At 36.8% G+C, this 14,734-nt stretch overlaps 1 protein-coding gene across 1 annotated transcript in view; it reads left to right on the top strand.

The window, feature by feature from the left end:
* INTS2 (integrator complex subunit 2) overlaps nucleotides 1-14,734 on the top strand; it is a 57,153-nt gene that overhangs the window by 6,778 nt on the left and 35,641 nt on the right. Inside the window, exons 6-11 of the mRNA XM_029926999.1 lie at nucleotides 2,917-3,047; nucleotides 3,305-3,478; nucleotides 6,390-6,616; nucleotides 8,717-8,842; nucleotides 12,989-13,060; nucleotides 13,143-13,257. Of these exons, the coding sequence (XP_029782859.1) occupies nucleotides 2,917-3,047; nucleotides 3,305-3,478; nucleotides 6,390-6,616; nucleotides 8,717-8,842; nucleotides 12,989-13,060; nucleotides 13,143-13,257 (845 nt within the window). The remainder of the gene's footprint in view (nucleotides 1-2,916; nucleotides 3,048-3,304; nucleotides 3,479-6,389; nucleotides 6,617-8,716; nucleotides 8,843-12,988; nucleotides 13,061-13,142; nucleotides 13,258-14,734) is intronic.

Here is a 14,734-nt window from a genome sequence, read left to right as displayed (position 1 = left end):
AACTAAATATGGTAAGTATGGGCGACTCAGTTGGTTAGGCATCCAGCTCTTGGTTTTGGCTCAGGTCATGATCTTACGGTTTTGTGAGTTTGAGCCCTGCATTGGGCTCTGTGTGGACAGCATGGTGCCTGCTTGGGATTCTCTTTCTACCCCGCTCTCTCCGTCCCTCCCTCACTCACTCTGTTTCTGTGTCTCTTGAGATAAAATTAAAAAAAAAAACTTAATGCAACAATAAAAAATTTTCTTTGTCAGTAGTCACCAGTGCAATAATAGGACAGTAAAAAATACTAAAGAACTGGAAGATATAATCCTATGCTTACGGAGCTGTGGGAAGAAGACAGATGTCTGTGAGCTAGCCAGAGTGCAATATAAGACACGAGTAATCAGAAGTAGCAGCAGTCAACCCCCCCCTTCTTTAAGCCCTATTGCTGTCAGTTTCAGAAAAAGAGTCAAAATTGAGAAAATCAACTGAAATTTTCACCTCTGTTTCATTGTGGTTTGGGTCTGTCTGGTATTAAAATAAAGACATTCAAAGACAAGGTTGTGAATTGGGAGCCAAAGAGGAAAAAGCACTGGATCTGGCAGTTATAATTTCTAGTTTTGTCACTCACTTTTTGTGTATTCTCCATCAAGATACTTCTTATCTATAAAATGAGATATTAATAATATTTCCCTTACATTTTTTTTTAGTATTTATTTTTGAGAGAGAGAGAGACACGCAAGCGGCGGGGGGGGGGGGCAGAGAGAGAGGGAGACGGAGGATTCAAAGCTGGCCCTGCGCTCACAGCAGAGAACTTGACGCAGGGTGAGATCACGACCTGAGCCAAAGTCAGATACTCGAGCGACTGCGCTTTTCAGGCGCTCTTCTCTTACATTTATAAGAGATTTATTGAATGTATCAAAAGATATGTAAAAGTTCTTTGTAAAAACTGTGTTCTTGCTGATTTTCTGTCTATGTGTTCTATCAGTTACTAAGAAATGTTGACATCTCCAAGCATATTGTAGATTTGTCTGTTTCTCCTTTCATCTTGTTAGTTTTTGCTTGATTTTGTTTTTTTAAATATTTTAAAAATTATTTTCTTTATGTTTTGTTTTGAGAGAAAGTGTGCGTGTGTGTGTGTGTGTGTGTGTGTGAGAGAGAGAGAGAGAGAGAGAGAGAGAGAGAGAGAGAGAATCTTCTTTTGTTTTGAGAGAAGCAGTACCCGATGTGGGACTGAAACTCACGAATTCTGAGATCATTACCTGAGCTGATGTCAGATGCTTAATGACAGCCATCCAGATGCTTGGGAGAGAAAAAATCTTAAGCAGGCTCTACACTCAGCACAGAGCCTAGTACGGAGCCTGGTGCGTGGCTCAATCCCATGACCCTGGGATCGTGATCTGAGATGAAATCAAGAGTCAGATGCTCTGAATCACCCAGAAGCCCTGCTTCATTGATTTTGAAGCCATGATTGGGTCCATGTACATTTAGGATTGATATGTCATTATGATGAATTGAGCCTTTCTCTTTTTCATTATGAAATATTCTTCTTTATTCCTGGTAATATACCTTCTTTTGAAATGTACTTTATTAATACAGCCATAGCTTCTTACAATTAGTGTTTGTATGGTACCATCTTTTTTAAAAAATCTGTATCTTTTGGGGTACTTGGGTGGCTCAGTCAGTTGAGCGTCTGACTTTGGCTCAGGTCGTGATCTTACCATTTGTGAGTTTGAGCCCTGCATCAGGTCTGTGCTGACAGCTCAGAGCCTGGAGACTGCTTCAGATTCTGTGTTTCCCTCTCTGTCTGCCCCTCCCCTGCTTGTGTCCTGTCTCTCTCCTTCAAAAATAAACATCAGAAACTTAAAAAAAAAAATCTGTATCTTTAAGGTAGGTTTCTTATAGACAAGCATAGTTGAATCTTGGTTTTTAAAAAAAAGCTTAGTTGAAATCTCCACTTTTTAATTGGAATATTTAGAATATTTATGTAGATTATTGTGATAATCATTTAATGTGATTATTTTGGTGGTTAGATTTAAGTGTATTATATTGCCAGTTGCTTTCTTTTCCTCTTTTCCTTTCTTCATTTGGGTTGAAATTTTTTAGGATTCCATTTAATCTCAACCACTGTCAGATTAGCTTTATGTCTTTGCTTAATTATTTTCTTGGCATTCGTATTTCTTTATTGTTATTGGGTTTAACTTAAAAAAAGAATATTTCTTTATTTTTGAGAGAGAGAGAGAGAGAGCACAAGCAAGAGGGACAGAGAGAGAGGGAGACACAGAATATGTGTCAGCACAGAGCCTGATGTGGGGCTTGAACCCACAAACCATGAGATTATGACCTGAGTCGAAGTCGCATGCTTAACCAACTGAACCACCCAGGAGCCCCTTGTTTTAGTTCTTTAAAGATGTTGTTCTGTTGTCTGTGGTAGTTTTGATTTCTGTTCTTTTCTTCTATGTATAATGTTTCTGTTTTCCTCTGGCTACTTTCATTTGTTTTTTCTTTATGTCTGCTTTTAAGATTTTTTCTTTTTCAGAAATTGGTTTCTCGTTTTCAGAAATTTGCTCATGATGGATCTCAGTATTATTTCTTTGTGTTTATCCTGCTTGAAGTTTATTGAGCTTATGGTTTTATAGTTTTTATCAAATTCAGAACAATTTCTTCAAATGTATTTTTGTCTTCTATTTTCTTTTTCTTTCTGAGATGCTAGTTATATTTGACTACTTGATATCACCTCATAGGTCACTGTTCATTTTGTAAGTCTCTTTCCACTCTTTGCTTTATTTTGACCAGTTTCTTTTGTCGTGCTTTCAAATTCCCTGATCATTTTCTCCTCTAGGGTCTATTGCATATCAATGATTAATTCAAAGACTGAAGAAATTTTTAACATTCTACTTAAAAACTTAAAGTAATAGAGGCTATTAAATGTTCAGTTTGTAGGGGTCTCATAAAAAATGGAGAACGACAAGATGAGGAAAGTCTTGGAGGAAGGCGCAGGACAGATGCCTTACGCTTCTTATGTAAAATGAATCCTTCTCAGGCCCTCAAGGTTCGAGGCATGGTGGTAAGAAATACTATATTTGATAAGACAAAAGCCTTTGTATTATGACTAGGAACTTTCCAAGGATGGTTTGAGATTCTTGTAGACTACGATTTGGAAGTATATACTAGAAGTGTTATTACTTTCCTCTCTGTTTTTTTTTTATGTTTTGTGATATATCTTTTTCTAAACTTTAGAAACTTTAAAACATCTAAACACTGAAGTGTCCTGGCTCCTTTCCTTATGAGATTGAATTCAGTTTGTTTTCTTTGCTGTGTTAGGTGGAAGAATGTCACTTGCCAGGCCTTGGAGTGGCTTTGACATTGGATCATACTAAAAACGAAGCTAGTGAAGATGGAGTGAGTGATTTGGTTTGTTTTGTTAGTGGTTTGCTTCTCGGAACGAATGCAAAAGTCCGGACTTGGTTTGGAACTTTTATCCGAAATGGACAGCAGGTGAGGGATTAAAAATATTTATAGGCTAAGAATCAGCATATTTTGGTGGCAACTATTAAGAGGAAGAAACACTTTTCGAATGCTGTCATTAGACCAATAGTTCTCATACTTTTAGTTTTAGGTCCTCCTGACATTTTAAATCATTGAAGGTACCAAAGAACTTTTATTTATGTGCTTTTTATCTATTGATATTTGCCATATTAGAAATAAAACTGAAGATTTTGAAATATTTACTTAACTCTTAAAAATGGCAAAAATAGGGGCACCTGGGAGGCTCAGTCGGATGGGTGTCTGACTTCGGCTCAGATCATAATCTCGCAGTTTGTGGATTCGAGCCTGTGTCGGGCTTTGTGCTGACAGCTCAGAGCCTGGAGCCTGCTTTCCCTCTCTCTCGGACCCTCCCCTGCTCTTGCTTTGTCTCAAAAACAAAACAAATTTTTTCAAAATGCAAAAATAACTCTATTTAAAAAAATAATAACCCTATTAAATGTGAACATATTTTTAATGAAAAATAACCATATTTTAAAAATATTTAATGAGAAGAGTTGTATTGTTTTACATTTTTGCAAATCCCTTTAATGTCTGAGTTAATCAAACCTTTGGAAAACTGCGTTGTATGCCTGTGAGAAAATGAGGGTAGAAAAGGCAAATAATGTTTAAGGAGATGTTTTGTTTTTTTTTACCTCTGGACAATCTGAAAGAGATTTGGGAGTCTCTAGGATTCTGGGACAGATCTGTGAAAATAGGTCATCAAAATAAGTTTTTATTCTAGTTTGTAATTTTAATATGTATCTTTAGTGTGGTAAGATATACATGACATAAAATTTACTGTTTTTTTTTTTTAAAGAGTCTCCCCCCTTTTTTTTTTTTTTTAAGATTTATTTATTTTTGAGAGAGAAAGACACAGATCGTGAGCTAGGGAGGGTCAGAGAGAGAGGGAGACAGAATCAGAAGCAGGCTCCAGGCTCTGAGCAAATGGTCAGCACAGAGCCTAATGCAGGGCTTGAACCCACGAACTGTGAGATCATGACTTGAGCTTAAGTTGGCTGCTTAACCAACTGAGCCACCCAGGCACCCCTAAAATTTATTGTTTTAATCATCTTTAAGAGTATAGTTCAGTCTCATTAAGTACATTCATGACATATTGCAACCGTCTCCACTCTTCATTTTCAGAACTTTTTCATTATCTGTAACAGAAATTCTGTACCCATTAAATAATAATTCCCCATTTCTCCTTTCTTCCAGCCCCTGGTAACTTCTTTCTACTTTCTACCTCTATGAACTTGACTATTCTAGGTACCTCATATAAGTGGAGTTACACAATATTTCTCTTTTTAAGTTTGGCTTGTTTTACTATATTTTCAACGTCCATGCATGTTATAGCATGTATCAGAATTTCTTTCTTTTTCAAGGCTGAATAATATTCCACTGTGTGTATACACTACATTTTATTTGTTCATTCATCTATTGATGAATATATATTATAAGTTGTGAAATATTTTACTTTTTCAAAGAACATTTCATGGTAACTCTGTGAATAGAGTTCTTATGAAGGAACCCATGCAGATTGATATTTATCTTGTTGAAGTCAGTGAATAAGACCGTAACATGTGTACTGCTTAGTCCTCCAGCCTGTTTTTTTTTTAAGTTTATTTATTTCTTTTGTAAGAGAGAGGCAGAGAGATAATCCCAAGCAGGCTCCACACCATCAGTGCAGAGCCCAACATAGGGCTCAAACTCAAAAACTGTGAGATCATTACCAGAGCTGAAATTGAGTCAGACACCTAATTGACTAAGCCACTCAGCTCCCTCTAGCCTATTTTTTATGCTGCTAGTTCACTATACTTTTCTATAAATAAGTTCTACTTTATTTCTAGCCCATTTGAGAACTGATTTTAAGCCTTGCTTTTTAAGGGGAAGTCAGCATGTATTGTGTGCCTTCTGTATGCACTGTGTTAAGCACTTTGGTGCGTTCATCTTGTTTGTGATTGCCCTCCGTGTGCAGTAAATTTTTCTTATTTGAAGCTAATGTTATTAAAGCAGGTTTATGATACTTAGAACCATTTTAAAAGTAATAACTGACATTTGCCTAGTTCTTTGCAATTTAGAACTGCTTTCATATGTGTTATCTTTGTTCATTCATTCATCTATTTAACAGATATTGCATGCTTGCTATAAGTCAGGCACAATATTAGACCCTGTCAAGCAATAGATGACTAAGATGTTATCCCTGCCTGAGGAACTGTGAGGGTGATAGACTTGTAAACTCCTAATTACAATAGCCTTGGGAGTTAAATATTACTACTTTTTTAAAGTTTATTTATTTATTTTGAGAGAGAGAGAGCGCCAGTGGGAGAGAGCTGGAAAGAGAGAATCCCAAGCAGGCTCCGCTTTGTCATGCAGAGCCAATTGCAAACTGTGAGGTCATGACCTAAGCCAAAATTGAGTGGGATGCTCAACCTACTGAGCCACACAGGCACCCCAGGAGTTATTTATTATTAATAAAATGTTCATTTCCTCGTCATTAAGGAAATTGGAGTTCAGAGAGGTAAGTGTACATAGTTAATAGCAAAACTTTGTTTAAACCCAAGATGTTCTGTCTCCAAAATGTGAGCACTTTTTACTGTATCACATACGACTCCATTAGTCATTATGTATTTGAAAGTATCTAAATGACATTTTACAGTTCATATTGTCATTTAGTGTTTTCTGTATAGCCAATCTGGATTAGTGTGAATAGAGTGTTCTTCAAATGAATCAGTGAATTTTGAGTTTTTAATCAGCTGCTTAAAATGAGACTCTACAGTTATGACAGTCTATTCAAAAGGGTCAATTCAGATGTTTAACTGAGGAGCTTTATTTGTGTGTCCTTTCGATTTAGTAAGTACTCCATGCTCTATACTTTTTACAGAGAAAAAGAGAGACCAGTAGTTCTGTCCTTTGGCAAATGAGAAGGCAGCTTCTTTTGGAGTTGATGGGCATTCTTCCCACAGTAAGAAGTACCCGCATCGTGGAAGAAGCTGATGTGGAGATGGAGCCCAATGTGTCTGTGTATTCGGGGCTGAAAGAAGAGCATGTTGTGAAAGCCAGTGCACTCTTACGTCTGTACTGTGCTTTGATGGGGATCGCTGGACTCAAGTATTCAATAATTTGATATTTTACCTTTTATTTGTTTTACTTTTTTGTTTCTAATCCCAAGAAAGTGAGCCAAACGCCTTTTATTCAGAGGATTTGGATTTTCTAATGGACTTAGGTAACGGGCTGGTTTATATCAAGAATGAAGTCCTTATATCAAAACCATTCCTAGGTGGGATGTATCCATCTATTTTTGTCGGATTGTAAACAGGATTAGGTGAATATGGAGGGGCAAGAGCAGCTTAAGAAATGTCTGGCTTTACCGCAGCTTGACATGAGTATAGTGATGATCTGTGAGGGATGCTTTACCTAGCCCAGGCAGCCAGTTGAAGTAAATCTCTCCTGTGTTTCTTTTCACAACTGAGATCATAAATTATTTAAAATTGGTATGTTGTGATTATTGAGCACAAGGTTTCTTAGTCCGTGCACTACATCCTTTTGAGTCGTCAGCTGTTATATGTACTCCTCACTTCGCATGTCTCTGATAAGGCTGAATGTCACTTACCACATTTAATGTTGGCTTTGTTAAATAACACTGCTCCCTCAACAACTGATGTGATCAGTTACTATGATATATTAACCAAATAATTGTATAAAGTGCAAACTTTGCTGAGAGCTCTTCAAGCCCAAGTCATTATGTAAATAACAGATGTACATCATGATCACTGACTAATCATATCATGTCGTTTATAGCTATTGGTGATTAGTCACTGTCAATGTATTATTCAGTTGATGAACATACAACAAAATGTATAGTTGTACTGTCACCTTGTCTCTCAGTGATACCTTGTCTCTCGTGTCATTTGACAAAAATAATTGAAAGAAGGAATCAGCCAAGAAAGATGAAAATGTAACAAAGAAACAAAAGGTAGTAATACTGGAAGTGACATTTGAACTAAACATAAATAGAAGATATAGCTGACTGTGAAGATGTTAACACTGTTGCCATTTGAGAAACACTAGATATGTATCTGATGAACTTAGTGAAGGTGCCCTTGTCAACATGAATGAAGAAAGTCATTGTGGAAAAAAGATGAAATCCCAGAGGGTGTGAAGCTGACAAAAATATTTATATTTAAGGAACTCTCAGATTTTTCATGACTGAGCATACAAAGAATAAAATGTTGGAATCAGATCCAAACTTAAAAAGGGATATGACAGTTAATCAAGGATTAAGAAAGAGGGTCACTCCACATTATAAGACATACAATGAGAAGAAGGCAAGGGCTTTTCAAATTATTGACATTTTTTAAAAATATTTTTTTATGTCTTTTATTTATTTTTGAGAGACAGAGAGAGACAGCGTGAGCAGGGGAGGGTCAGAGAGAGAGGGAGACACAGAATCCGAAGCAAGCCCCAGGCTCTGAGCCAGCTGTCAGCACAGAGCCCAACGCCGGGCTCGAACCCACGAACTGTGAGATCATGACCTGAGCCGAAGCTGGTCGCTTAACTGACTGAGCCACCCAGGTGCCCCAACATTTTTTTTTTACAAAGACAAATACTTTATTTCCCAGTGTGTGTAATATTTTCAATTATAGAGTGTTATGTAAATATTACTTCGCTGTTTTTTTCCATTTCCTTATGAATTATGGCTGACAGAAGGTTTTTGATGTTTTGACAAATTTTGTTATATTTTTATGCTTTTTTTGAAGTTTATTTATTTTAGAGAGAAAATGTGAGTGAGAGCAAGCAGGGTAGGGGCAGAGAGAGGGAAGGAGAGAGAGAATCCCAAGCAAGCTCCACACTATCAGTGTGGAGTCCGATGCAGGGCCTGAACTCACAAACCATGAGATCATGACCTGAGCTGAAATCAAGTCAAACCCTTAACTGACTGAACCTCCAGGCGCCCCCACATGGTTGTTTTTATGGTCCCATACTACTGTGCCAAGTGAGGACTGTGTGTATTTGTGTCTGAGGAAAAGCACTGGTTGTAAGCCCAACATTTTTGCTTGTAATGACTTAAGATATAAAAGACTTTATAAATATGAGATACCATTATAAAGCTCAGAATTCATATCTGAAACTTTAAACTGTTTGGGAAGTCCCTTTTCCTTCTTTCCTGAACTAAGAATAGAAAAGCCTAATAATATATTCATTTTTTAGACCAACTGAGGAAGAAGCTGAGCAATTACTACAGTTGATGACAAGCCGTCCTCCTGCTACACCGGCTGGGGTTCGCTTCGTTTCACTTTCCTTTTGTATGCTACTGGCCTTTTCTACACTTGTCAGGTACCGTACTATAGAGGTTACTCTGTTTTCTGAAGGTCTGCTTTTGTTTGCTTATTAAAATGCATTTATAGCATTAATTAGGAGCTTACTAAAAAAAACTGGTCTAGGTATGGACAGTGGTATTATCTTTTAATCAGCAGCATCTATTGTATGCCGGTTAGTCATAATAGTTCAACATTTGTTAAGGCAAATTCCTTTAGTTCCTGGTTCCCTTGCCCTCAAGGCTACTTCTTTCAGTTCTTTTAGCAGATTATTTTATTTTTTACTTCGACATCTTCAAATAACATGTTTGTATTTATTATACTTTGATTTTTCAATTTTAGGAATAATTATTGATTTTCTACTATGAAAGATGAGGAATTAATTCTGTTTCTTCTTTTCCCACCACCACATCTATATGTCCTTCCCATCTTCCCATTCTCCCAGTACAGTTATATTGTAATTTTGCTCTGACAAACATGTAGCTGTTCATATAATACTATTGAGAGCTCAACCATGTAGTAGATGATTACCTTTCTTCTGCAAAACTTGCTTTTTGCATTAATAATTATCCTGTATTTTGTTTTCATTTGCTCTTTATTCTATGTACTTACGTTAATGCAACCTCAAACTCTCTGCCAATCTTAACCGCCTCCCAAGATGTTTCCCAAGGTATTTCCAACAATACCTCCCAAGGTATTTCTTAAGGAAATCTCCCCTCCTAACTAGCTCCATTCTGAACTGGCTACTTCAGAATCCGGTACACAGCTCTGATCCTGGAATTGCTCTTCATTATTATTTTCAGAACTTGCTTCACATCTCCTTTTTTGGATTTCCTGTTTCCTGCATCTCATATCTTCTCCTTTTAATCGATTTCTCATTTTGCTTTTTAGAATGAGTATGTGGTAGGCCAATTATTTTGAGACTGGGTATTCTGACAGTGTCTTTATTTTACTTTGGTACCTGATTAAATCTTATGGCATTTAGAATTCAAAGTTGGAAATAATTTCCTTTGAGAATTTTGAAAGTCTTGTTCCATTGTCTTCTGACTTCCAGGGTTTCTGTTGAAAAGTCTGATGACATTCTGATTCTTGGTTTTTATGTAGCCTACTTTTTAAAAGTATGGAAACATGGGGGATTCCCTTTTTGGCTTTAGAGTTTTGAAATTTTTGGATGATAAGCCTTAGTGTGGGTCTGTTTTAGTCTATTATTGTAGATATTCAGTAAATCCTTTCAACCTGGGAGCTCATGTCCTTCAATTCTAGGAAATTTTCTTAAACTAATTTGTTGGTAATGTTCCAAATGGCTTTTTTTTTCCTGTCCAAAACTTCTCTTATTTGGATATTGGACTTCACAGTGGCATGCTTTCTCTGACACTAATCATAATGACTGAAGAGATTTTATTAGTACTGTTTCTTTTCTAATTTTTTTCTGCTTTTTTCTCTATTTTTCAAATTAGAAACTTTTTTCAAGAGTTTGATAATTCTCTATTCTCTTTCTTTCTTTCGTTATTTCAGTAGGCTCCATGCCCAACATGGGGCTTGAACTCATGGCCCAGATCAGGAGTCACATGCTCTAATGACTGAGCCATCCAGGCACCCCAAAGGTTTGATAATTCTTGATCTTTTTATATTTAAATATAAATATAAGTAGGAAACTAGCAAGCAGATTAGAATATTTTATTTTATTTTATTTTAGTTTTTAAAAAATATTTTATTTATTCTTTTGATACAGAGAGAGACAGCGTATGAGAGGCGGAGGGGCAGAGAGAGAGACAGAATCCGAAGCAGGCTTTAGGCTCTGAGCTGTCAGCACAGAGCCCAAGGCAGGGCTCGAACCCAGGAACGTGAGATCTTGACCTGAGCCAAAGTCGGAGGCTTAACCGACTGAGCCCCCAGGCGCTCGTAGAATCTTTTAATGCATAGGTAGCTCTTTGGGAAATTCTTGGACTTACCAGATTCCTTTTTTAAAAAATTTTTTAAATTTATTTTTGAAAGACAGAAGAGGCAGCAAGAGCAGGGGAGGGTTAGAGAGGGAGGGAGATACAGAATCCGAAGACAGGCTCCAGGCTCTGAGCTAGCTGTCAGCATGGAACCTGATGTGGGGCTTGAACCCACGGACTGTGCGATCATGACCTGAGCTGAAGTCAGACGCTTAACTGACTGAGCCACCCAGGCACCCCTGGACTTAACAGATTCTTAGATGAGACTTTTGTCTTGCCTGGTGAGTAAAGAACCCATAAGCAAAGTTAAAAAGTGAAGGTTAGGGAAACTGAGCTTGTAGTATAATCATTTACTTAATTCTCCTACTTTTCAAACGGTGTTCCTCAGTTCAGAGACCACTCCTTTTACCATCTCCAGAGCATAAATCTTCAGTCTTTTCTCTGCTGGGGGATGGGGATTCATCTAATTGTGTATAATGGAGAAGGTGATCTGGAGATACTACTTACATAGACTGTTGACCTTTTTAGTTTAGGCTGTGTCTTCACTCTCCCTCCCAGAACGGCCTGGAGCTGTGAGTTCCTAAGCTCTTTGGGGATTCTGTGGATTGGCTTTTCCTTCCTGCCAGTAGAGTATTTTCTTAGGTCTGCTGAATCAATTACCACTCCTCCATATGTGCTCTTGCTTCCAGTATTCTGTGTTGTTCATGATCATCATCTTATGCATTTATGCCTTTTAGGAAAATCCCTTTAGTGTAGTTTGGAGTTTTAGGAGGGTCTGAAATTAGGTAATAAAATGAAGTGCTTTCTTTTCTCTTTTCCTGAAGTAATTTCTAAACGTTATCTCTAATCTTCATTACTTTTAGAAGGTGGGTATTTTAATCTGTATTTTTGCATAGGAGAGCTAAAATTAATAAGGATCATTTAAATTTCTTATTTGAGATCACATTACCAGTAATTAACAGAGATAGGACTGAGGCCTGCTATGCTCTAAAGGTTATTATCTTTCTATCTACTACATAACACTGTCTTTTATTACAACAATGATTTAGGTATAGTTGAGAATCATCTTTTAAATTTTCTGAGTTTGTTAGCAGGCTTTTCAGTTACTTTTGTTTTACCCATTTACACTGCAATGAAGTAGAAGAAAAATCAATTTTCACAAGTCAAAGTTGACTTGAACCTTTCTATGTAAGTCTAGGAATTCCCTTTAAAAAAATCATTGTTGGTATGTCTCATAATCATTTTTTTTTTTTGAGAGACAGAGAGAGACAGCATGAGCAGGGGAGGGGCAGAGAGACAGGGAGACACAGAACTGGAAGCAGGCTCCAGGCTCTGAGCTAGCTGTCAGCGCAGAGCCTGACGCAGGGCTTGAACTCACAGACCGTGAGATCATGACCTGAGCCGAAGTTGGACGCTTAACCGACTGAGCCACCCAGGCGCCCCCATAATCATTTTTTATACCTGATGAGCCCATGCCTCTTTTCTTTTTCCTTTTTTTTGAATAATGATCCCTTATTTCGCTACAATTTTGAGTTCTGCCCAAAATGTTTCTTTTTACAAATGAAACATTTTTTTCATTTTATTCATTAGAAAGAGAGAGCTTAAGCAGGGGAGAGGGGCAGGAGAAGAGAAAGAATTTCAAGCAGGCTCCATGCTCAGTGCAGAGACTGTTGTAGAGCTCAATCCTACGACTCTAGCTAGGGTCATGACCTGACCTGAAATCAAGAATCAGATGCTCAATCAACTGAGCCACCCAGGCACCCCTCTGCTCAAAATGTTTCTCAAAATTAAATTTTAATTACCACATTACTGATGTTGTACTCAGTTTGTGACTTTTTGATGATTGTTTTGACACTAGATTTTGTTCTGTATGAAATATCAGCTGTTAATGAAGTTCTTTTAACATTTTAATCCCAAAAGGTCTTCACCTTTCAAAAAAAAATGAGAGGAAGTTCACTCTCTCCAGCCTTGTAAGTGCAGTAACTGAGACCTCAGGAGGGTTTGACTGTTCACATTCATAAAGAAAAACAAAGGTCCTTATTCCTCCTCTCTGGAACTACTTAATATTTCAGTGACAGTTAATGGACATTTCAATAAGCAGTTAATTTGAATTGTTATTTCAAAATAGAGAAGGAAAAAGAATGCTAAAAATAATCCCAGAATGCTTTCTCATTCCTATGCTAGTATATCTGAGAAACCAGTGAATTTCCTTATGTTTTGTGTAGTACACCTGAACAGGAGCAGCTGATGGTAGTGTGGCTCAGCTGGATGATCAAAGAAGAAGCTTATTTTGAAAGGTAAGGTGACTCCATTTGTTTCAGTTATTAAGTTTTTCTTATTTTCTCTTTGAAATTCATGGTTTCTCTTTTCTTTCAACAGTACATCTGGTGTCTCTGCTTCTTTTGGGGAGATGTTGTTATTGGTTGCCATGTACTTTCACAGCAACCAGCTTAGTGCTATCATTGACTTGGTCTGTTCCACTTTGGGGATGAAGGTAATTTTCTTCTATCTTCTTTCTAAGGAAAGTGTTTTGAAGCAGGGCATTTTCTTTTAGTGTACAGTACATTTTGTTTCCATTTTGAAGTAATTTTTGTTTAATAGTTTGAAACTTTATCAGGAAAAAAATACATGCTTTGAAAACATTTATTTACAAGAATAATAGATATTCAATATAGAAAGCTGGAAAAACACAAAAGAAGAATATAATTTCATTTTTCAAGATATCAAGTATACTAGTATGAACATTCTGGTGTCTATTCTTTCTTTACATTGATATATTTTCAATTTTTCAATTTAAAGAACTTAACCAACATGTGATGACATTTTCTCATATCAATAAATATTCTGATACGATATAGTTTTTATTATTGATAGCATGGTAGTGCATCATATGGACCAATCAGGATTTTCTTAATGGATCCTTTCTTATTTGCCATGTCAATGTTTTACTTTCTAAATAGTGCTTAGATGATTATCCTTATTTATGAAATACATACACAGGCAACCATGTTTGTCTTTATTTTTATTATTATTTAAAAAATATTTTTATTTATTTTTGAGACAGAGAGAGACAGAGCATGAGCGGGAAGGGCAGAAAGAGAGGAAGACCAGAATCAGAAGCAGGCTCCAGGCTCTGAGCTGTCAGCACAGAGCCCGAAGCGGGGCTCGAACCTGCTAACATGAGATCATGACCTGAGCTGAAGTCGGAGGCTTAACCGACTGAGCCACCCAGGCGCCCCACCATGTTTATCTTTAAACAGTTGTTTTTTTAAGTAATCTCTACACCCAGTGTGGGGCTTGAACTCACAACCTCAAGATCAAGAGTCGCATGCTCTACAGATTGAACCAGCCAGGCACCCCCTTTAAATAATTTTTGAATTACCTCCTTAAGAAAAAGTTCTAACAGTTACTAACTGAAAGAATATAATGATGTTAAGATAATTGCCAGATTACCTTATGGAGAGATTAAGTCTTCTCATTAGTGCATGAAAATGCCAGTTAACTGGACTCTCACTGTCACTGGGTGTTACCATTCTTTTTAATCTTTATAAATTTGATTGATGAAAGATGGTTCTACTTATTTTGCATTTCATCAATTACTAGTGATACTGTGGTTCTTGTGTTTTTCTTTAAGATTTTTTACTAACTTTTTTAAGTTTATTTTTATTTTTGAGAGAGAGACAGAGACAGAGTGTGCACAGGGCACGTTGCTGTCACTTTGTCTCAGTGTGAATGAGTAGTCTAAATCCACCTCTACCACTGATTAAAACGTACATGTTGGTGAGAGTGAGACTACTCACATGTTTAGAATAGAGGTTTTAAAATGAAATCAACAGGTGGAACTTTGAAATATATTCTTCTACTAAAGAGATTTCCTTTCCTTTTGTATTTTGATGATTGTTTTCTTATATGAAGATTAAGATATGTTGCTGCTCTAAGAGATCAATGTTTTCCATTTTGATTTTTTCACC

The sequence above is a fragment of the Suricata suricatta genome, chromosome 17 (assembly GCF_006229205.1).
Source record: "Suricata suricatta isolate VVHF042 chromosome 17, meerkat_22Aug2017_6uvM2_HiC, whole genome shotgun sequence".
NCBI classification, from domain to species: Eukaryota; Metazoa; Chordata; class Mammalia; order Carnivora; family Herpestidae; genus Suricata; species Suricata suricatta.
Note: the sequence above shows the minus strand (reverse complement) of the source record. Positions and strands in the feature narration are given on the sequence as shown.